The sequence below is a fragment of the Homalodisca vitripennis genome, chromosome 5 (assembly GCF_021130785.1).
Source record: "Homalodisca vitripennis isolate AUS2020 chromosome 5, UT_GWSS_2.1, whole genome shotgun sequence".
Lineage (NCBI taxonomy): Eukaryota > Metazoa > Arthropoda > Insecta > Hemiptera > Cicadellidae > Homalodisca > Homalodisca vitripennis.
The window spans coordinates 154,980,929-155,003,521 of record NC_060211.1 but is presented as its reverse complement, the minus strand read 5'-3'; the positions used below and the strand labels follow the sequence as shown (position 1 = coordinate 155,003,521).

The window sequence follows — 22,593 nt, the reverse complement described above, 5'->3', positions numbered from 1 at the left end:
AAGTAAATACAAGCTGTGAAGAATACAAAACTTTCTTATAGTACTTGTTTAATTATGCTACAGAGGACAACATGTTTTAACCAAATGTCAATAAACACAAAACCATGTGGCGACGGCATTCACGATCATTCATCATTTCTGTTTCGGCCTTCGCTTGTGACTGAGTCAGCTGAATCGTACTAAGTTGTTTTTGTTATTGTTTACATATTGCACGTGTTCCCAAAAAGTAACTTTTATAAACTATCTTATAGCTAATTTAAGATATCATATACTTGAAAAATGTCTTTTAAGCGTGATGGTGACGATACCAACCTCCTACAAAATTTGAATGTAAGTTTTTGAAACCTTTGTTTGGTTAAAATCTAACATTTGTTAATACCTAGGCTATGTTTCTTTATATATCTCGTTGATAAATTTATGCAAGCTTACCCACTAGAAATGTTTAGTAAAGGCAGTCTTGGAGACAGTATACAAATATATTATTGTCTTTGTATTCTCATAGTCTATGTAATTTATTAACTTACAAATATTACCTATTTTTGTACTTCTGGTATTTATGGATCAGTTGGTGGTATTTATTTATAATACCGTGACCATGGAAAATGGACTTTTTTTTCATGGGTTGGGCATTTATAGCCTAGTATTATTATCACAGGTGCATATAAACTGGGGGGAAAGAATATTATTGTATTATATTGATGCCTTTCGGGCATTATTGCGTTAAGGAGCAGAGGCATCAGGGGCATCACGTGATCTGGGATTCGACTTTTGCAAGTCAATTTTTTGACGTGACAACGTCTTAAATTAGGTTGCGGCTCGGAGTCACTCATGAAAAAGTGTAACGCCCGGTAACGTTACGATGCCCGTCCAGTGGGTCCGCCGCACGGGATAAAAGCAGATAACTGTGGGTCCGCCGCATGGGATAAAGCACATAACTATGTTTATTCGTGAAAATGTGGAGTGCTTCTAAGATTCGTCATTTACAACAACTACAACAATAAAGGTAAATAATTGTACACTGATATTTCATTATCGTAAACTATGATTGATTGATTAATTGTTAGATTGACACAAAAGTTGAGAAACTGAGTTTATAGGTTATGTCATACTATTGACAAATGTTGATAGTGTTAACCCTAGAACTGTTTAATCAACATAATTATGTCGGTTAAATGCCGCTTTTGTGGTGTTAACCATCAAAATTTTGTCGATCAAAACATTCCCTCCTATAATTACTTTTTATAATAATACTCCCGGTAACGTATCGATATAATTCATGCACCATTGGATTCGGGAAGAAAAATGCTAAGGAAACAGATGAGTTTTATTCCTCTTTGTATTATGGTTATGACGTAGCAAGCTTTGTTATTTTGAACGTAAAAGAAAACGCGACGCCGTTTGTTGTGACCGCCATATTGCCGCTGCCGTTCTGTATCACTTTTCGTGCCGAGCTGTGGATATTTGTAAGTTTTAATAGTTTTAAAACACGCGTGTTTTTAGTGTCGTATTTAATGTGTAGTGTGTTGTTTGATGTCGTAGTAGTGTAAACATATATATTTTTTAGAATAAATCAATTTCTATTTACTGAAATATGTTTGAGAAAATTACCGGCTTTGTGTAGGCTATGGCAAAATGACTTGGCTAAAATTCATTTCACATAGTTTGTTATTGTTTTCACTTACTAAACGTTATTTATAGCACTCTTTTAGCTCTGAAGTAACTATTTATTTTTGGTAAATAGATAAGTTTTCACAATAAAATATATATTTCCTGTAATTTCTTTGGTTATATATAGTAACTGTTTGGGTTATTCTCTATTTTTTTTTATATCTTTAGTTATATTTATAGTTTTCTAACTACATAATATTTCCTATTACTTATAACCATAAATTTATAAATTTTGATATAGTACAAGCTTTAGAAACTATTTTATATTTTGCTGAATGAAAATTTTTTCGCAAAATTTTTGAATAATGGCAAAATTTAAACTTTTTTTTTTTACTTTTCAAAAAATAATTTATGGTAATTATTTTATTACTAACTGTATATTCTATTTTATTCTAAGTAATAAAATATGCAAAATAACATGTATTCATAGATAAATGTATTTGAAAAACTTGTTTTACCAAAGTCTTACGTGTACACCCCGATTTTCAGAATTTATACGCATCGCTGCTTTTTGTTCTATAGCTTTATGATGCTTTCATAAATGTGTATAATGTTTATGTTTTTCTGAAACTAGATAAAATTTGACACAGAATGGCTATCTCACTTATAAATATTTCTCACTATATAACTTCATTTGCTAGTGTGGTCCCCCCCAAATTTTAAGAAATATTTTTCGTAAAAATTTTATATTTGATTAAAAAAAGTGTTTATTAGAAAATTTTTGATGGTTAATTTTACAATAAGTGCAATTCTAAGTTTAATTCTGAACACAAAAATATATACTCTTATTTATATTGCTTTTTATTTTATATTTTTTTAATAATTTTTTTTAAAAAAAAAACCTTGCGCGAAGCTCCAAAACAGCCTGACACTACAGGATGAAATGACCGCCAGTTCTAGGGGTTAAGTAAATTATTAGTTTAAATCACTCTGCAATCAATCGTAATTCAGTCGATTGAGAAGAAACAGCGCGTATTGCTAGTCAAACATTTAAAATAACAAATTATAACCTCTAACCTGTCATAACAGTGCCGACCAAACAAACGAACTAAACCGACCAATCACCACGCGCAGAGTTAGAATTTAACTGTGTTTAGCAAGAATTTCAAATTCCAATTTTAGTAAATGTTTTATTCAACTTTACCATTTACAATAAAAAATTTTAATTAATTTCAAATTATGTACAATGTTTTAGTAAACAAAATATATTTCTATAGTTAAAATTTGTGCAATTCTTATTTCATATCAATTCCTTGTTCCTATTGTGCAATTTAATAATATTCATATCAATAAATAGTCCTACCGAGAAAAAGACGTTGTCACGTAAAATCTTCGCCCGTAAAACCGACTTTACAGGCAACCATAATTTTTTTTTTTTTCTAAAAGAGCAAGCAGTGCGCAGCACTGCGCAGCGGGCAGGCATCGTTGACAGGATTAACGTACTAGTGTGCATCATTTCAGTAACTTATCACTTACCTTAATGAACATCCAACACAAAGGTATGCCATTACCACTACTGAACTAGGAGGTTAAGAATAGACACGGAGGAACAAAATAGTTCAAAATGGCGTCCCTTCTTTATTTGAGAGAGCCGCAGAGTAATACCAAACTGTCAAATATGGATAGTGTTGCCAGAGGTACTGTCAAAAACAGAGTTTTCAGAGAATTTCAAAAAATCGTACTCCTTTGATTTTTGTTGCCGACAAATTTTTTTTCACTATTGTTTTGAGGAAAAATTGTAGTTTTCAGGAAAAAAAAATGAACATACCTTTCCATGGTCACGATATTGTAAATTGATACCCAGTTGGTACTAGTTTAAAAGACCCACTTCACACTACTTGTTGATTTTTATAATGAAAAGTGATTATTAAGTGACTAGGATAGCAATACTAATTAAATGAAATTGAGGAAAGGCCTAAAAAAGCACCTTTCCCCATAGGGAGAAAGAAAAGCCCTTTAGGTAGGGAGGATAGCTCTTGTTGAGCTCTCAGGGGGTAGGGTACGATAAGCGGACCCGTTTATTTATATCGAAGAATGTAATCATCGATACCTAATATTCGCATCTCAAATCCTAGACTATCAATCGATATAAAAGTATCTATAGTCCTCAATAACAATCATATGTTTTTAATTAAAATATGAATTTAATATTTACAGTGATCGAACAAATTATTATAAGCAAAGTTAGGAAAACTGAAGACGACCATATTTGCTACTCTCACAGTTACAGTTGTTTTTTTTCCCACAAATTTCACATAATGGGTTTTTCAGTACGAGTCCAACATGTTGAAGCCACGAAACATATGTCTTATCTTTCAAAGTAACGTCGTCTATACATACGCATTCCAAAGGCTTCAACGTAACTTTTTATGAAGGTTTTGTTTCTGAGTAGATTCTGATTTTTACGGCGTGTCAATCGAGTTTAGAATCGACAACTACACGGCTTTGTTTGCACTGGTGTTTATTTCCCAAATGATTGTAAATATTGAAAGTTTTGGGGAAGTGTAAATGGGTTTGTACTGTAGTATCTTCAAATTATTTCGTTTGTGTATGTTGTTCTAGTCTTTGTCTAAGTAGAACAATGACTTGACCGTGAGTTACGGTGATCGTAAGCAACTAGTACTTTACTAAATACATTTGTATAGTTTTTGTTTTTTTTGTGTTTGTTTAGTGATATTTATAAACAATGAGTCATAAAAACATTGCTGACAATGAAGACCTAGTATTGCAGGCATTAGATTCAAGCATTAGCAGTGTAGACAATACACAGAGTGTTAGGTTAGGGTTAAGCGAGGGTGACCAAGATACAAATGACCAATATTCAGACAGTGAGAGTGATCTTGACGTTTTTGAAGATTCTTCCTCAGACTTAGACGATACTGATGCTGACATAGATTACTATCCATCATCTGATAATGAATCAGATTCGTCTAATACCCAATATAGCCCTAATGTTTACATCCACATCTAAAAAGCCTAATAAGAGAACACATCCTGAATTACAAGGTAATCAGAAAGGTTGAAATTAAGCGTAGGCCTACAACAAAGAAGTCCTATTCATAGTGACCATGGTTCCCCTGACATTCATGACCCAGACATGACAACCAATGACGATGAACCGGCGCCTGATGTGCCTGTTGTCGTCCGGTTGCTTGACCCCCACCCCTCTGATTGGATTGACCAAAACATATGCCTCGTTCTGAATCTAGCCCTGTTGTTTATTTTTATTTATTTTTTACAGAATTTTTGTTTTGTTGTCTGACAAGAGAAACAAACAGGTGCGCAAACCATTAGGCAGTTGGTAAATATATTTGTAACAGCATTCAAATATAAAATAAAAATGAGATGAAGCACATTTTTTGTATTATGTTGTTATTTATAAAACAGTAAACAATTTATACACATGTCTTTATAAACAACGAAAATACTATCCAAGTCTTGAAACACTGTCTGTAAACTTGAACTTTCTAGTTTTGTAGCGGTTCATATATTCATATTTATTTTCCAAAAACTTTATTTCTAAGTATAAAAAAAAGTTTTTATATGTTTTTTTCGTAAAGAATTAAATGGAGTATAAGATAGCATAACTGAAAATGAAAAAATAATATATTATTTCAATAACACTATGTTGTGTCAAAATAAAAAACAAACAAAAAAGTTTTTGTTAATGTTTTTTTTCTACTAGTATAAAAACGTGAAATAACTAATGAATGTATTATATTTATAAATAAAATATATTTATCTACAAAACAAACAAAAACCCAGGACATTTACCAATAAATAATTTGTTTATGAATTTTTAACCAGACCCTTGCAAAATCAGGCATTTTGGCTCTGCATTTTATACATACCATATAGAAAAACGCCACGGCACTCAAAGAGTTAAAGGAGGAAAGCCTAAATAATAACTGAAATTACGTCAGAATAGTACCAATCTTAATTGCAGGTAGACTTTAATAAGCGGCCTACACTCGTTTTTCGGTTGTTTTTATCGAACGGTTCGGTGTTTTTATCCGAAGAAATAATTCAATACAACAATTTATTTAACTTAGCATATAATTTCAACTTTTAATTTTAATGTAAACAATAAACACCAAGAAATATCTAATTATTTTGAGACTTTGAAAATGGCGATGAATATGAGGAAAGTATGTGAGCTATTTCTCACAAGTTAAGAGATTGGTTTAAGTGGCTTCAACATGTGGGTTTGGCTCCTGTTAACACATGGGGAGAATTCTTTTCTCCATTTCACAAAAGCAGTCACTTATTGATATCAAGCTGGGCACGTTATAAATGTTGTAAGGTTTCTTTGATATCTAAGTCTAGGATCTAGGTCGTAGTTGGTTTTATTGTTTTGTAATATTAGTGTTAAATTTATGTATTTAAAATTGTAATGTACGAGATTCTTCTTGTTACGGTTATTTATTAAAACTCTTATTGTGCACGATTTTTACATATCGAAGTTGGATAATATATCGAATTGTTCAATAAAAACAAACCGAATAACGAGTGTAGGCCGCATATTAAAGTCTCTCCTTAATTGCTCCTAGCCATCAGTATGGGCTTCGGTGTCAACCTGCACTTATAACAAATAAAGAAAAACATTCTCGAGATAGTACCTAAATCCGAACTCAGATCACATGAGTGCTGAATTAGTCCAATGTGATCTTATTTTGGAAAAATGGGAATTTGGAGGCCAACTGGCATACAAGAAACAATAATATAATTAAAATAACAAATATAACCGAAGAAAAGAAAGAAAAAACTTGTACAAATAAAATGAATAGAGAAATAAAAACAATGGCAAACTTACAGAATATGTAATAAGGAGGATAAAGACGACAATGGATGCCACTTTGGCTATAGTAAGGGTCAATCTATTTCAAATCAACGTAAGAAAAAATAATTTTGGACCTTGACCTCTCAGATTTTGATGAATTTTTTTATGGAAGTTGTTTTGTTATGGAAGTACTTAATTCACAGAAAGGCAGTTTTTGGTCATATCTTAGTATTATTTTTATTCTCCATAGCACAATCTATCTCTAAAGCTAAAGAGCTAAAATTTTTGGCAATCTTGACCATTTGAAATGCTCTTTAATTTGATTTATCTCATGATTATGTTGTTTATATTTTGAATTCTCCCAAAAACAGTTTGAAAAACCCAAAATACATACCCTTCCGATTTTTTAAAAAAAAGTTTGGTGTAAGCAGCCATTGCTATGTACATTAAGTAATGTACTGTGTTCTGCAATCAGTTAGAGGAGTGACCTCTGAGATTTTGATGAATTTTTTTATGGAAGTTGTTTTGTTGTGGAAGTTCTTAATTCACAGAAAGGCAGTTTTTGGTCATATTTTAATATTATTTTTATTCTCCATAGCACAATCTATTAAAGCTAAAGAGCTAAAATTTTTGGCATCTTGACCATTTGAAATGCTCTTTAATTTGATTTATCACATGACTACGTTGTTTATATTTTGAATTCTCCCAAAAAACAGTTAGAAAAACCCAAAATACATACCCTTCCGATTAAAAAAAAGTTTGGTGTAAGCAGCCATTGCTATGTACATTAAGTAATGTACTGTGTTCTGTAATCAGTTAGAGGAGTGAAATTATCTCCCTTTGCTAGTCAATGTTTTTTATCTATTTGGTTAATACTTCTAAATTACTCAGGAACAAATTTTTATGTGTCTTAATATTAAATGTTTAAATAAAGTGCTAACCTTGAATCCTTCAAAGCTTTTATTGTAATACATTTTTTCTCTTGGTATTATAATAAAAGGTATCCTCCCAAAAATAAATTAAAAATAATAATCATGTGTTTCGTTTTGACTAATGGCGGCAATAACAGTGACGTACGTGTCTTCTTTGTTTCACAGTTACATTATCATTGAAAATAAATAAGTTAACAGTAGTGGTGTGTGGCGGTGACCGGTGACTGCTGCATGCAATGTGTTAAGTAAATGTTATTGTTTTGTTGTAATTATATTAAATTATACATTATATTTTAATTTGTAAATTATATTAATATTTATACATTAATTTCTAAAATTGAAAACTAGCCAAACCATCTTGTTCTTTGAAATACCTATTACGTTATTTGGTCCAACATTTTGCTTTCAGTCCTTTGGATAGTCATAAATATTGATGATTCCATATCATTCGATGAGCATCATCCGATTGTGTTGGTCCGCTTATTATACTGCAGCCGCCACTTTTGTTACTGGTACATAAAGAAAAGAAATATAAAATTTTCAATGTTGTTTTGTCAAGGAGGTCCATAGCAAAAGGTTAATAACGTTAATTTCACATTTGTATCTATATAATTTAAATGGTAAAATTATGCACTAAATTTACTAGTGATAATAAATTAATATCTTTCCCATGCTCAAAGAATCTTCATATGCACTAAATGTTTATGTGAAAATAATAAATAATAAAAATACAATGAAAATGTTTGTAAAAGTTCTTAATTTTATTTTTATCAATTTTTTATTTAAAGATACAAATATTTTAAAGCCTACATAAATATGTTTTAATAATTTTTTAAAAGTATATATAATACATAATTTGATTGTGCATTGGTTTTATAATAAACATTAAAAATTTCATTTTAATATGTTGAAAGCTTATAAAAAAACACGAGTTAATTAAACCTTGTCAAATTGACCATTTACTGCTTTGCTAGCCTAATTAATGAAGAAGAGATATTTTAGTAAGTCTAATAACAGATGAAACAATTCATATAAATCATCCCGATAATATGTAGTTTTTGTACTCAAGCAATAACTTTTTTAAAACAAAAACACCTTTGATGGTGACGAACAACCCTCGAGGTATTTTCGATCATTAAAATACAAAATCTCTTGAGGATCAGAGCAGGAATGCTTAAAAGAGAGAAAAATACCACAAGGTCAAACATGCTGTAAGAGCAAGTACTAACGAGCATAAATTGCGTATATGGGTGTTGCAGTCCCACAGGCCAATTACTTTGATCTAGACTGACTTCATGCTTGTCGCGCGCCGATCAGTCATAACTTCTCTGATCTTGATAACTATTTTGTAATGAAGATATATTTATACTAGGGCCTATTGTAATATCGTGCTCTGGATGGGTGGCTTCCGTTTAGTCAGAAAATACCAAATGATGTTGAAAAAAAGGAAGAATTAATTACTTGTTTAATATTTATATTACAACTAGCAGTTACTATTTCGAGTGAATTATATTTCCTGGTTTGAGTGAATTATATTTCCAATGCCAATAATATTGAGTTTGTCTTCTTCTCACGATCAAGAAAATATGTTAAAAAGTATATATTTATGGTCATTTTAATTGACTCTGGTCGTAGTATTTTTTTGTTCCAAAGATGATTTGACATCTTTCCCGATCAAGAAAATATATAAATGGATACACATCTCTGTGAAGCATAGTTTGGTCAAAAGACAACTCAGATTGGTTTCATAACAGTCTTTAAATGTATAGTAAAAGTGGAACTACATTGTCTCTTATATCTGCACTTCTAGCAGTTACCTGCTGCTTTGCACGCAATTTAGTAGGCACTGCACATTTATGACCACTGCTGGTTTGAGTGAATTATATTTCCGACGCCAATGTTGAATTTACCTTGTTGCCACGATCAAGAAAATACGTCATAAAGTTAATAATTTTACTTCCTTCTTTAAATGTTTTATTCCATAGCTGATTTTGTCTTGTTTCTCGATCAAGTAAATATACATGTCACAGATCAGAGAAACCTATTTCTGTCAAAAGAGAACTAAGATGGGATATATATCAGTCTTTAAATTTATAGTATCATTTTAAAAATATTTAGAACATTGAAAGGTGGAATTGGTACATTAGATCAAAAGAACAGTCCAGCGAAATTTCAGCTAGCATTTTTTTTCTTGACTGCTTTGAAGGGAGTCTTCGGAGTTAAATTCTGACCTTCTTGTGTTTTAGGACATTTTCTAATAATAAACAATATTTAGATTAACAGTTGATTGCATTTGACAGGCTCGTTCAATTAATATCACACAGACCAGTGAGGCCTAGCCCGGAGAGATTTTCGAAATAAGTATAGGCTTATATTCATCAGCCACCCAGGAACTGTAAGAATGTCCATGTCAAATTTCAGTACAATCAGTTAGTAGTTTACGCGTGAAAACAAAACAAACAAACAAAGGCACTTTCGTATTTACAATATTATTAGGATTATGGAATTATTAACCATTTGATTATCGGACGCCAACGTCCAACTGATCGGATGGACAAGGTTCCAAAAATTGTCATGTCCGATTGACAAGCCGTTCATGGAAAACATAATCAAAACACTTATTTATTAATTTTTAATGTTAGTTTTGACTGTTTTTTACTTTAATTGACGTAAGTAAACCACTTTTAAACAAGTATTACAAGTTGTTAGTACCGTGGAGATTGTCTTTTCGCAAGCACCTATTTTTAGTTAGCAAAATTATTTCAAACATTTTTCTTTATACAATGGAGTGAGTACAGCCAAAAGCGCAAAAAGAAAAAAAAAACAATACGTACTTTTGCTAAAACTACAATAAAAGTATCATGCATAATTTTCCTTCATATACATTTGTATACAAATTAATTAGAGGAAATGTAATGTAGCTTATATTTGTAAATACTTTCCATTATTAATTTTATTCAATCCTATTCCTAATTATGTTAAAATTATTTGTATTTTGGCATAAAGCTGATAAGTAAAGTAGAAATGTCATAAAGGTAAACTAAAATTTTTGGCTGTTTTCGGGGCTTTTGTATAATTTATTACTTACTGTTGAAGACATAATTACTTTTACTTATATTTATTATTATTTATATTTATAGTTTAGTACGTGTATTATTGCAGTCTTTCTGGTCAGTTGTTTCTATGTCCTATGTTGTAAGCTATGCCATCTTACTGTGTGAAATATTGTGACAAATATTTTGTAAGAATTATAATGGTTTACTGTTGGAAATAAATAAATAAATAATCACAATATATAGTAGACAATGGCATAATGGTAAAGGTCTTTGAGAGGTTGGGACTGTTTTCAGGACTTTTTTTATAATTTATTTATGTTAAAAGAAAGACACAAACACAATATGGTTACACTAGTAAGGCATGAAATGTAAAATATTGTTTTCTACAAATATCTAGTAATTGTCAAATGTTTCAGCACCAACGTGTGAAAGAGCTACTCAGCAACCACATTCCACAAGATGAAGCAAAACTCCTCAGCAATGGAAGGTACAAAATCATGTAAAATCAAATACATTAGAAACTTGCTCATCCAAGTCCTGTTAGTCTGAAAACTCAAATTTAAATACAAATTTAACAGGTTCCTTTGTAGTCAAATTATATTTTCTGTAACTGTAATAAATCTTGGTTATAACATGGTAGAAAAACAATGGCTTGTTCTCAGAATATCCTTGTTACTTGTTATCTAACACTGGGCAGATACAATCTTGTTAAATAGTGGCTCTCTGTAACAAAATGTTATAATGTGCTGATGATCTGTAAATAGTTTTCACTTCACTTGGGTATAACATGTAACTTACAGTAGCTGGTTCAGTGTTGTTAAAAAAATCCAATAGTTAATATTTATCTTATCATATAACATTGGTTGAATTTTTAACATGAGCCATAAGGATTTGGGAGTAGGGAACTTGAGTTGGTGAGGTACAGTAACACTTCAGAGGCTATAGTCCTCTGGTCAGAAAATAAATTGAATTAATTTACGTTAAAAATAATCACATGCAAATTGTACATTACTTTCTGCTGTGCTCTTCTTGATTTACATTCATGCAATATGTTTTCAACAGAAATATTATTTTGCGCTATACATAAGAAGAAGAATGATTTGCTTTACAAGTGTGTCTGTTGTTAGTAAATGTCTCTTTTTAATAATGCAATAATATTAACCTTGTTTTCAGGTTGGCGTGTATGATCTGTCTTCATAGACCGGTTTTCGATACAATCAACATGCTCTCGATGCACAGAAGAGGGAAGAGACATCTCTATGGTAAAAATTGTGTTATTAAGCTATATCCATTTTACTTGTTACACACCTTAATTATTAACTATATTTGATCAACCATTAAAACATTTTAAATTTAAACTCGTTTAAAGCATCTTTTGGTGTCTAGTGCCTTTTACACGATTGAGGAGTTTTTTCAATACCGCTGGGACAATTAGTAACCCCCCTACCCCATATTCTGGTGTTGAGAGTGTGATTGTTTGCATGATTGTTGAGAGATGTATGTATGTTTGAGTGAGCTTCAATGTGTATGAATGGCTAGGAAGAATATGACGCTTGCAACACAATTGTAAAATTGTAACAAATGCAATAAAGAATTTATTATTATTATTATTAATTTATCGTAAGGGATTGTAACTCAAGGTAGCTGAGTGGTTAGAATTTAAGCTGATCCTCCCAGGGACGGCATGGGTACAAATTTAGTTCATTTTAGTGTATTGTGCAATCGTTCATTTTACATCATAATCGGGTATTATGTAATTTGACGTCTATTACGTTGTTAATAACATTATTCTTCACCAGAACATGGCCACTATCTTATATCAGCATATTTGCAAAGCAACAGCTGGTAGCTTGCAATGTTTGTTTATTTTTGTCCGACAAGATTGCTGCTCAGGCTGATGTTATCATGAATTTACCATAACATTTCCAACTTAAATAAACTTGTATTTATATATTAATTCAAACAAACTCTCCAATAACATAAAGTTTTTTATTTTTGTGAGGCCTTTCGCACTCAATGAGTACATCTTCGGACTCACACAACTGAATGAAAGTAATAATAACAATAGTAACATAAACAATTTTGTTCTAAATAAAAACGTATGTCATTAAAAATACAAAGAGGTAATATTCTATGACAGCACAGTATTGTATTTATGTCATTGTACTGTTTTGTGTGTAAATAAGCATTAAAAAAATGTAATAAAAAGATATGATTTGCTTTCTCTGTATAAAAAAATATCTGTAATTGCCTGACTTCTAAATTGTTTACTCTTTTTATTTTCCCAGCGTATGAGTAAAACATTGTTATCATTATGACTTTTCTATTTTAGAATGTACTTTAACACATTCACAATGACGGCTTTGAACTTTTTAATTGCCATTAAATTTTAAAAAAAAAATGAATGGCAAAATCTGTTATTGGGCTTTTTTACATTAAATGATTTATTACCAGTTAATTACTTGAACCTTATCAAAGAACCCCCTTATTAAGGGGAGGGAATCCCTATTTGAGTTGCTTCGTTTGTCACCTAGAAGCATGTCTTATGTACAGGGTGCGGCAGCATAACTTCCTTTTTTTAAATGCGCGCCATTAAGTTAGTTGATGTCATAGCGGAGCGCTAGTGGTCTCATTCAAGAGGGGGTACTCTAAAGTTTTGCCCCGACACGGTTCAGTCGCCATCATGCGTTGGAATAGTGAGGAGCGTGCCTTTGCCGTTGAGGCCTACTTTTCAAGTGGACGTTCGGTTATTACAACACAGCGTGCATTTCGGAATCGCTTTAATTTAGCCCCGTTGGCTCCCGTCCCAGACCGCAAATCAATTGTTGCATGGGTCACTACATTCAGACAAACTGCAAGTGCGACAAAACGAAGAACTGGAGTCCCTCGGCCCGTTAGATCACCTGAGAACATTGAAGCAGTGAGAGCGTCAACGTTGCGATCACCACGGCGTTCTGCGCGCAAACACGCATCTGCCCTTGGACTATCCGATCGTTCTGTGAGAAGAATGCTTCGTGATGATCTTCATTTTCATCCCTATAAGATGGCGATAGTGCAGGAAATTTCAGAACGTGACTTCAATTCTCGGATGAACGCGTGTGAGCTTCTTCTTGATGTCGTTCCCGAGGGTGCTATTGTTTTTTTTAGCAAGAAGCCCATTTTCATTTGAGTGGGTCGGTTAACTAACAAAACATGCGCTACTGGGCTGACACCAACCCTCGAGAATTGCATCAAAGGCCTTTGCATTCACCGAAAGTCACAGTGTGGTGTGCAATTTCCTCAGCTGGAATTATTGGTCCCTGGTTTTTTGAGGAAAATTAGGTACACAGTGACAGTGACTTTGGACGGGTATGTAAACACGCTACAAAATATTTTTTCCCACGGCTAGAAGATTGGAATTTGGGGGACACTTGGTTCCAACACCCCTGTGGGTGGTGTTTTTGCGTATATTTCCAAAACCCCATAGAAAAAAAATCACAAGGTGACAGATCGGGAGAACCATCGGCCATTCCAAATCGCCTCTAATTGAGATAAGGCGCTCTGGAAAGTTTTCCCTCAAAACAGCCATCGATGCTCTCGCAGTGTGTGCTGTTGCACCGTCTTGTTGAATGTAGTGAGCCATGTAAAAATTGATTTGCGGTCTGGGACGGGAGCCAACGGGGCTAAATTAAAGCGATTCCGAAATGCACGCTGTGTTGCAATAACCGAACGTCCACTTGAAAAGTAAGCCTCAACGGCAAAGGCACGCTCCTCACTACTCCAACGCATGATGGCGACTGAACCGTGTCGGGACAAAACTTTACAGTACCCCCTCTTGAATGAGACCACTAGCGCTCCGCTATGACATCAACTAACTTAATGGCGCGCATTTAAAAAAAGGAAGTTATGCTGCCGCACCCTTTATAACAAGAAAAATGTATAGTCTTTGTAATTTTGCACAAAAAAATTGTTTCATTATGATTTTTCAATTTTATCCGTATACTGAAAGGTGTACAAAATAAAATGAATTTACATTAAAAATTAAACAATTGTGCGCCCGAAAGCATACACGATAGTTTGAAGTATTTATTTTAAGAGCAGAATCAAATTTAATAAACCCCCAAGACAGGTAAACAATAAAAACGATATATGGAAATACATAGCAATGTGTACCCCATCGAGCACATGATACGCTTTATGAAAGCTAGGTGTGTATCCTATCAGCTACACGATTGCAGTTGTGAAAGATCACGTGTACCCAATGTGATAAACGTCTTTCGTTAATGTGTTAAAAAATAAACATTTAAAACCAAATGAGTTGGTTTTCCACAGTTAAATTATTTTTTGTTTATATCCTAAAATGCTGAAAATCTATTTTTACCTGTTTACATAAAATATTATATCTATTAAAAGCTATGCCTACTAGTTTTTTCTAACAAGTAGTTTATTTCTAAACATCAAAGTAAAAAAAAAGTTATGACAAATAAATATTATCAAAGTTTTTTAATGCTTGCAAAACAGCTATTTTAGCAGTGTTCTTTTTCGCACATCCTTTTTTTATGGGATAATAAATGTTTTTGGTATTGTCAAAAAATTATGTTGGAGGATTCCTCATATACCGTACTTGTTTGAATGCAGGTCCTACTGAGGATCAAAATTGAGCCCAAGTCAGGCTCATATTGGTTTTATTTTCCTGCAGTTGGTGCCGAGATGGTAAACCAGAGGTCTAACCAACTCAGTTCACAGATGATGTATGGGGGCTTAAGTATCACACCCAGGAAATGAAAGGAATCTCTATTTGTGGCTGTTATGTTCTCAATGAGATGTAATAGATTGTCACTGTTTAACAGAACTCAGCAAACACATCCAATGTCAGGAACGGTCTGTGATAAAAGGGTTGTGGAAGATTCACCCCCTCGCCAAGATGTCCGGTGACAAGACTGATCTGACATCGGTGACAGAGCTAGGACAAGCAGCCAGGTCCGTCAGGCCACACAGATTTCGGCGCAAACCCATCTTGGAGATTCTACCTCCTGCAAGAGATGCCAGTAAGTATGCTTTTGGAAATTTTTAACTTCACCAGTGAAGTGTGGTTACTATTGCTGAATTCTTTATGTTTTTTAGCCATGCACAGTTGTTTGTAATAAAGACTAGTACAGATAGTCCAGGAATTGAAAGGTAGAGGCACAATATATGTAGTTAAGCAATAATAAAAAGGTTACCTTATTATAGTCCATTCGACAAGTATGAGTGAGGCACTGCCCATCACTACTGTGATGTAGTGACAGGCTGGTCTCTATGGACTTTCCTGAATTTTTCTCCTCGATTGATCACAAACCCAGAGGTCCACTGCACTGTGGGTGGGGCATTCATCTCTTAACACAAGATGAATGTACTGTATTACAGTATTAAAACCGCATAAGCCCAGTAGTGTAGGACACTTTTGATTTTAATTTACATGATGACTTCTCACATATCTTCAATTGTTTGTGTTTTACGTTATTAATATACACCACAACGTCTACAGTTACTGAGAATATAATGGAGATTGAAAGTGTATTGCAAAGATTCTGTATGAAGCAAGTTGAACTATACTCAATAAAAATATAAAACCAAAGTAATATCAATTCTCATATTTTTCAAATAACCAATTACTGAATTTGTTTACTTAATGTTGAGGTGATTTTTAGAATTATATGGATAGAAGTTATAAATAATCGTTTAAACTTTATTCTTAACCGGGCTCGATTAAAAAACTCTTATTGTAATTATTTTTATTTTAAAGGTAATTTATTTTTGTAAAATACCACTTTAATTAAACAGATTTTGTTAAATTACCGTGGCTGCATCTGCTTGTCAGAACGTGCGAACTGCCAGAATATTGAGGGCTCAGACTACTGTCTGTAAGAAGAGGCCATAATAAATTAAATGTTGTATTAATATATTTGACCATTTCTCCTAAGCTTTTTTCATATTGGCTTTGGGCCTCCAAATGCAGGTTAAAAAATGAATAATTAATTTTAAAAATTGTAGTTTAGTAGTAAAGTGCCAAAACCCGGTACCTATTTACTGTCTTACAGACACAAAACTTGGTTATTGTTTGTTAATAGTTTATTTGATGATATGTCTAGACATAGAAATAAACAAGCTAAATTTTAATGTAACTCCTGTAATTTTAGCTCAGTTAATTTGTGGTTAACATTCAAACTCAGGTATCTATACTTTATGATCTAAGAGTAGGCAGGCGTTTTCCAACCAGACAGACAGTTCGTCAGCTGGCAGCGCAGAACAGTGTTTAATATTTTATATAAGTTTTAACTATATTTTCTTATAATATAATTGAAAAACATTATTTGTAATGCTGTAAACTTATTTTTTAAACGTGATACATTTTTTGCAGTAAGTTGTTCTTTCTTTCATCGCAATTTTGCGAGAGCTTTTCTCAACAGTGTTGTATTTTCTTGGCTCATTTTGCAAAATGCAACAAATGAGATCGCAGTATAACCCTAGGTGAAACCCAAAGAAGGGGGACCTGGCTCATTGTGCAACTTATTCTATTACAACGCTGTCCCAATGTTAAAATGTTCAATAGTCCTCTTTTTGTTGCGATATCATCATCTTATAATTGATTGGCAGGTTTGAAGGAAGCAGACCCCAAGAGTGCCTCTGTCACGGTCAGGCACTATCTTAAGAGCATGTCTCGCAAGTCTTCACTAGACCAAGTGGTAGAGAAGAGCAGAGAGAACTACGGTGAAGGTTTGCAGACAAGCCAACCCCAACCCCAACATTGTGTAGCTGCTGAACCTGAGCAGTCAGTCGAGAAACCAGTTGTACCATCCTCTAAACCTTCTCAGGACTACGAAGTAAAACTTAGAATGTAAGTATTTGTGTCACCTTTGTTTTTAAGTCAGTATTGGTAAATTCCAAGCCATCTGTGTCGACCTTTAGACAATCAGACAATCAATCTGACTGTTAGAATTGAGAATTATTGTTTGACGGACAATACCGAGGTTTGTTATTTTCATCAGACTTGTTTTATCAGTTTTGTATATTGTAATAAACTCAAAATAGAAAGTAAAAAGAACCATTGTACTATTTTATTTCAGGTTTAGTTTCTGAAAATAAAACCATAGTATCACCGAATATCAAAGGACAAGTGCGTCCATTAGGCAAAACTAGGCAGCTTCGGAGGATTGCAAAAGAGTAAATATTTCTGTAAATTAGTGTACTTTCAGTGAGAAAAAAGTCAAAGTTCTGTATTTGTAGTAGTGTTTCTATACTGAGGGAGGAAGGTGAACATTTAGTGGTGGGAGTGGCAAAATGGAATTTGATCTATGGTGCCAGAATATGCAAGCACCGGCCCAATATTAATATTTTCACCCATTGGGCGATGTGAATAAAAAAGTAGTCATTGCTAATATTGAACTTTTTTCAGTTGTAACTAGGTTTGATGTGAATAAAGAGGTAGTAGTAACTACCCTTAGTTGTAGCTTGTATTTTTTCTGGAAAAGCTGGATACTATGTAAATTGGAAGTGAATATTGAGTTGTTGCTAGTTCTTCGGTCTAGTTGTATCTTGTAATTTTTAGTCATTGATTAACCCATTCAAGACATTGGACAGGCAGTTTCCATCCTTCACTTCGCGCGGCCCAACGACTAAAGACGTAGTCCGCTAGACACGACATTGACGTAGTTGAATATATTGCCGATAGATCGCAGAGGCATTCACATTTGCTGCATATTTTGTTCTCAATATTCTAGTCTATGTTTTTCTTCTTCTTCGTTGCTGAAAATCATCTGATATTGCCTCAAATCATTGGTAAAACAGCCTTCTTTCGTTTGTAAACAGTCAAGATGGCGTCTCGCGACCGGAATGATGTGTTCGTAAATTCGGATGATTTTGCGGCTTACGTTGCTAATGTTTTAGATGAAAGTGGTGATGAGGAAAGTGACAGTGAACAAGATGACATGATACATGAAAATAATGAAATGTCTGATGGTACAAACGATGACAGCAGCGATAATGAAAGTGACGATAACCCACCGGCTAGGCCTTGTGATTTTGCGTGGAGTGTTGGACCAAATACTGTTAGTACAATGCGTTTTACCGGCAATCATGGAATATATCCTATCATTTCGAGACAGTTAAGAGAAAACTGCACTGCATCAGATGTGTTCAATCACTTCTGTGACGAAACCTTTTGGGCTCAGGTAACCCTTTGGTAGGCCTCCCGCCTGTGGAGAATCACCACTGCGCCTTCAAGGAAAGTTTTGGGGGCATTTTATTGAAAAGATACCTCCAACCACCAAACAAAGCCAGACCCTCAAGAAAATGTTTAGTTTGTGCCTCACAGGGGAAAATAAGTGAAACAGTGTACCAATGTAAAAAGTGACATGTTTCCAGATGAAGTGGTGTTTCACACCCAAACCAACTTCTAAAGAAGTATAATAACAATTTTTAAATAGTGTAAATATATGTATATTTCAAAAACCTAATATTTTTTGTTCATACAATAACAAGGAATAACTAAGGTTAATTTATAATATTCATAGCATGTTATACAGTAAGTGTTATGCAAAGTGCACCTGTTCTTACACAAAAGCATGGAAAATATCCAGTTCTATAGTCCAAAAATTATAGTAATTTATTCAGTCACAAATGGGATACATGTACTTTTCTTGGCACTTTTTAGTTTCTACCAGATTGTCTGTTTATGCATGTCACATATGAACATTTTTACGTACCATTCTACTGAATTCACTTTCATCTTTTTATTAGCAAAATTGCTACAAGCTTCTCAGACTCCTCCGGAAGATATTTGTCCTGTAGCATTTAATAATAGCATTGGTGTTCAGCAGAGTTTCCAAAAATATTCATCAAAAAAGTCTGAAGTTCTCTAATATTTTAGTCCCCAGAACCAAACATTAATGAAAATACTGTTAAAATATTTAGAACTTTAATAATTAAAAGATGGGATTTTTGTGAAAAAATACATAAAAAATGTTCTTATGTAAAACTGGGTGTGTGGTTCAAAAAATTCGGCATTGGCCACGTTATGAAGCTTTCAAAGTCATTATTTTGATTTTAAAGGTCGTTTATTTTTGTAAACACAATTTAAAACTATAACTTTTAACACCAGTATAATTGAAAAAATTTAGTTAACTTACCATGGGAGGTGCATGCTCATTAGAATGAACAAACTGTCAGACTGCCAAAGGCGGTGTTGCCACGATTGTGCATGGCCCGCTCGTGACCTGGACTGCAAGAGAAGGTCGTAATAAATTAAATAATGTTTCCATATGTTTGACCATTTCCCATCATCTTTTCTCATGGACTTTGGACCTCCAATGATAGGTTTAACAATGAATAAATAAATTTCAAAATAGCAGTTTTGTCATAAAGCGCCAAAAGTAAAGTACCTTATTTTCATTTGTATAGAATAATATATATATATATATATATATATATATATATATATATATGTGTGTGTGTGGGTGTGTGTATGTCTAGAAAAAGAAATAAACAAACTAAATTTTAATGTAACTCCCACAACTTTAGTTAATTTGTGGTTAACGGTCCAACTGAGGTATCTTATGATTTGAGGGTAGGCAGATGATTTCCAACCAGACAGTTTATTGGCCGGTGACACAGTGCCTAATATTTTATGTACATAACATTTAATGTGATCACAAAATATATGATCTTACAGCAAATTTATTTTCAAAACACGATATACTTTTTGCAGTTAGTTGTTCTTTCTCACCTTCATCATAATTTTGCAAAACTTTTTTAACATCACATTTTCTTGACTCTTTTCGCAAAATGCGATTACAGCTTAAAACCTTGTGGATAAGCAATGTGAATATTATGACTTGTTGAAGCAAAGTTTTGCAGGCTCTTTAAATGTATAGATCTTTGATGACAGTATTTAAAAGCTATGAGTGAATTGTTTCGATATTGATTTTGAATAGGGGTGATAATAATATAATGTTAATTAATTAATATATTGAAAAATATCTCATTGGTTCCAGGTCTGGTTGGATTAAGGATTCCCTGGGAAATTGGATCAAGGACCCCAATGTTGAGTTTGACAGTGATGAAGAGGAGGCTCCTCCTCCCCTCACGTAACAGATTAAGACCTGCAGCTCTCACGGACACCATCTCAAAAATCTGGCACATTTGCTGGAGACTGAGGAGAGGATAGGAAAATAGATGTTGGCACAGTGAACCATTTAGCTGTAAGGAATATTTAACAATGTATTTATTTACGTTACGTGTACAATAATATAAAATTATTGTTTGTGATTAAATCCGTTTAATTATATTTTGTATTTATTGAAACATGATTGACCACAAGCAAACTTCTACTGTGTTACAAAGTTGTATATGAAAATACAGATAGTTTTAAGGGTGTTCATGTAATTTCTTAAATCAGGAAAATCAATCCAACGATTCTCTTGATTTTGTTTAATTTTGCTTATTAACTTTAATTAAAATGTCTATTTCATCTCTGTACAAGTGCAATATACACAGTATTCTTCATAAAAAATGGAGCCATACAAAGTTCAATAACAGAGGCATTTACCTCCCAAGTTATGGAATTGCATCTATTTCATGTACCTTTACAGATGAATATGTAATGTGTTGTTTATATCCATTCTCACTCAAATCCATTTATTCTGTTCAGTTACTTTTTGTTATTTCCCATTAACCTATTGTGAATCACTGATAAAATATCTCATCTTGCAGTAGCTGGGCGCAGCATGGTGACAATATATAGGTATAACAGAGATCTAACTTGTTTGAAATACAGCACTTAAATGTTTTAGTTAGAATTAGGTCTATCTAATTCATTTAAATCTATGAACAGCGGCATTCCTGTGATCTATCTGCATATTCAAGACATCCAAAACAGGATGGTTGTGTGGTCTAAGGTTACTCTCAGATACGGGAGTTAGCCTTTGAGTTGCGGGTCCGATTCCCGTGCCTGATGTTAGGGATTTTTGCGGTCTGTTGCACACTTATTAGAGTCACTGGTCTATAATAAGACCGGTGGGAGGAACTACCTTAAATTAACGGTGGTTGGCTTGTGTGGAAATTGACAGGTTTCCTTTCCAGGTCTATCCTCAATCCTGTGTTTCCTGCTTTATGTCAACGACATAGAATCATCGCTTCTGTATGGAAGAACTGTGCAATTTGCAGATGATATGACTCTTTTTCAATGTAAGATCAAGCGAAGTTTTGGAACAACGGTTTTCTCTATATCAACAACTGTGTCCAATATTTCAACAGCCTCAACCTCACAATAAACTCTTCAAAAACCAATATTTTGAATTTTTTGCACACTGTGGGCAACCAATTTGAACCTGCCATCTTGATGGCTGATGACCACACTGGACAAGAGTCAGCTCTTCGATATTCCTAGGAATGTATCTTGATCTAGGACTGACATGGAATGAGCACATTGATCATGTTTGCACCAAAATCTGCTCAGGCATCTTTGTTGTGAGGTCTTTAGCAAAATACTGCCTGAGTCAGTTGCTGATTACAGCATATTATGGCTTGAGATGCCTCCATCTGGCATATGGAGTAATCCTTTGGGGAGCTTGCACAAACACTCAGTTCCAAAGAGCATATGGGACTAAAAAAAGTGACCCTAATCATCGCAAAAATCAAATTCAGAGAGTCGTGCAGGCAAGTTTTTAAGAAATTGGAGCTGTTGACTCTGCCATGTCTCTACATATTGGGAAAAAAACTTTGTTTTGTATGAATAAATGTGCCTTAACATACACATGTATCAGACATGTGGCAGAGTAAACTACCGAAAACAGGGAGATACAGAACGGTGGCTTATGAACGGCTGCCCTTGCAAGCAGGTGTTAAATTCCACAACAGACTGCCCAATTCAAGCAAGATGCTCCAACACCAAAGGTGGTGTTAAAGACTTCCCTAAAACGCCTCTTGGTGTCTCAGGAATTTTATAATGTAGGTGAGTTTTCGGCTTTCAACTGGGAGGCCACCCAATTAGAAGACTGACCCTATTGTTCAAAGTTGGTTGCATTGGCGATGAATGAAAGAGGTGGGATTGTAAAGTTTGTATGTATGAATGTGTATTGTAGTATGAATGACAGAAATTTGATATCCTTATTAATTTGACGTTTGCCACACGATGTAATTA

The 22,593-nt window shown here is 33.5% G+C and overlaps 1 protein-coding gene across 1 annotated transcript; it reads left to right on the top strand.

The window, feature by feature from the left end:
- Window positions 1-135: 135 nt before the first annotated feature.
- On the top strand, window positions 136-20,746 carry LOC124363045 (sodium channel modifier 1-like). Its single transcript, XM_046818109.1, has 6 exons — window positions 136-330; window positions 10,853-10,923; window positions 11,610-11,698; window positions 15,266-15,463; window positions 17,052-17,292; window positions 20,447-20,746. Exons 1-6 carry the CDS (start codon window positions 280-282, stop codon window positions 20,541-20,543), a joined length of 747 nt encoding a protein of 248 aa, XP_046674065.1. The 5' UTR covers window positions 136-279; the 3' UTR covers window positions 20,544-20,746.
- The last annotated feature ends 1,847 nt before the right edge of the window (window positions 20,747-22,593 follow it).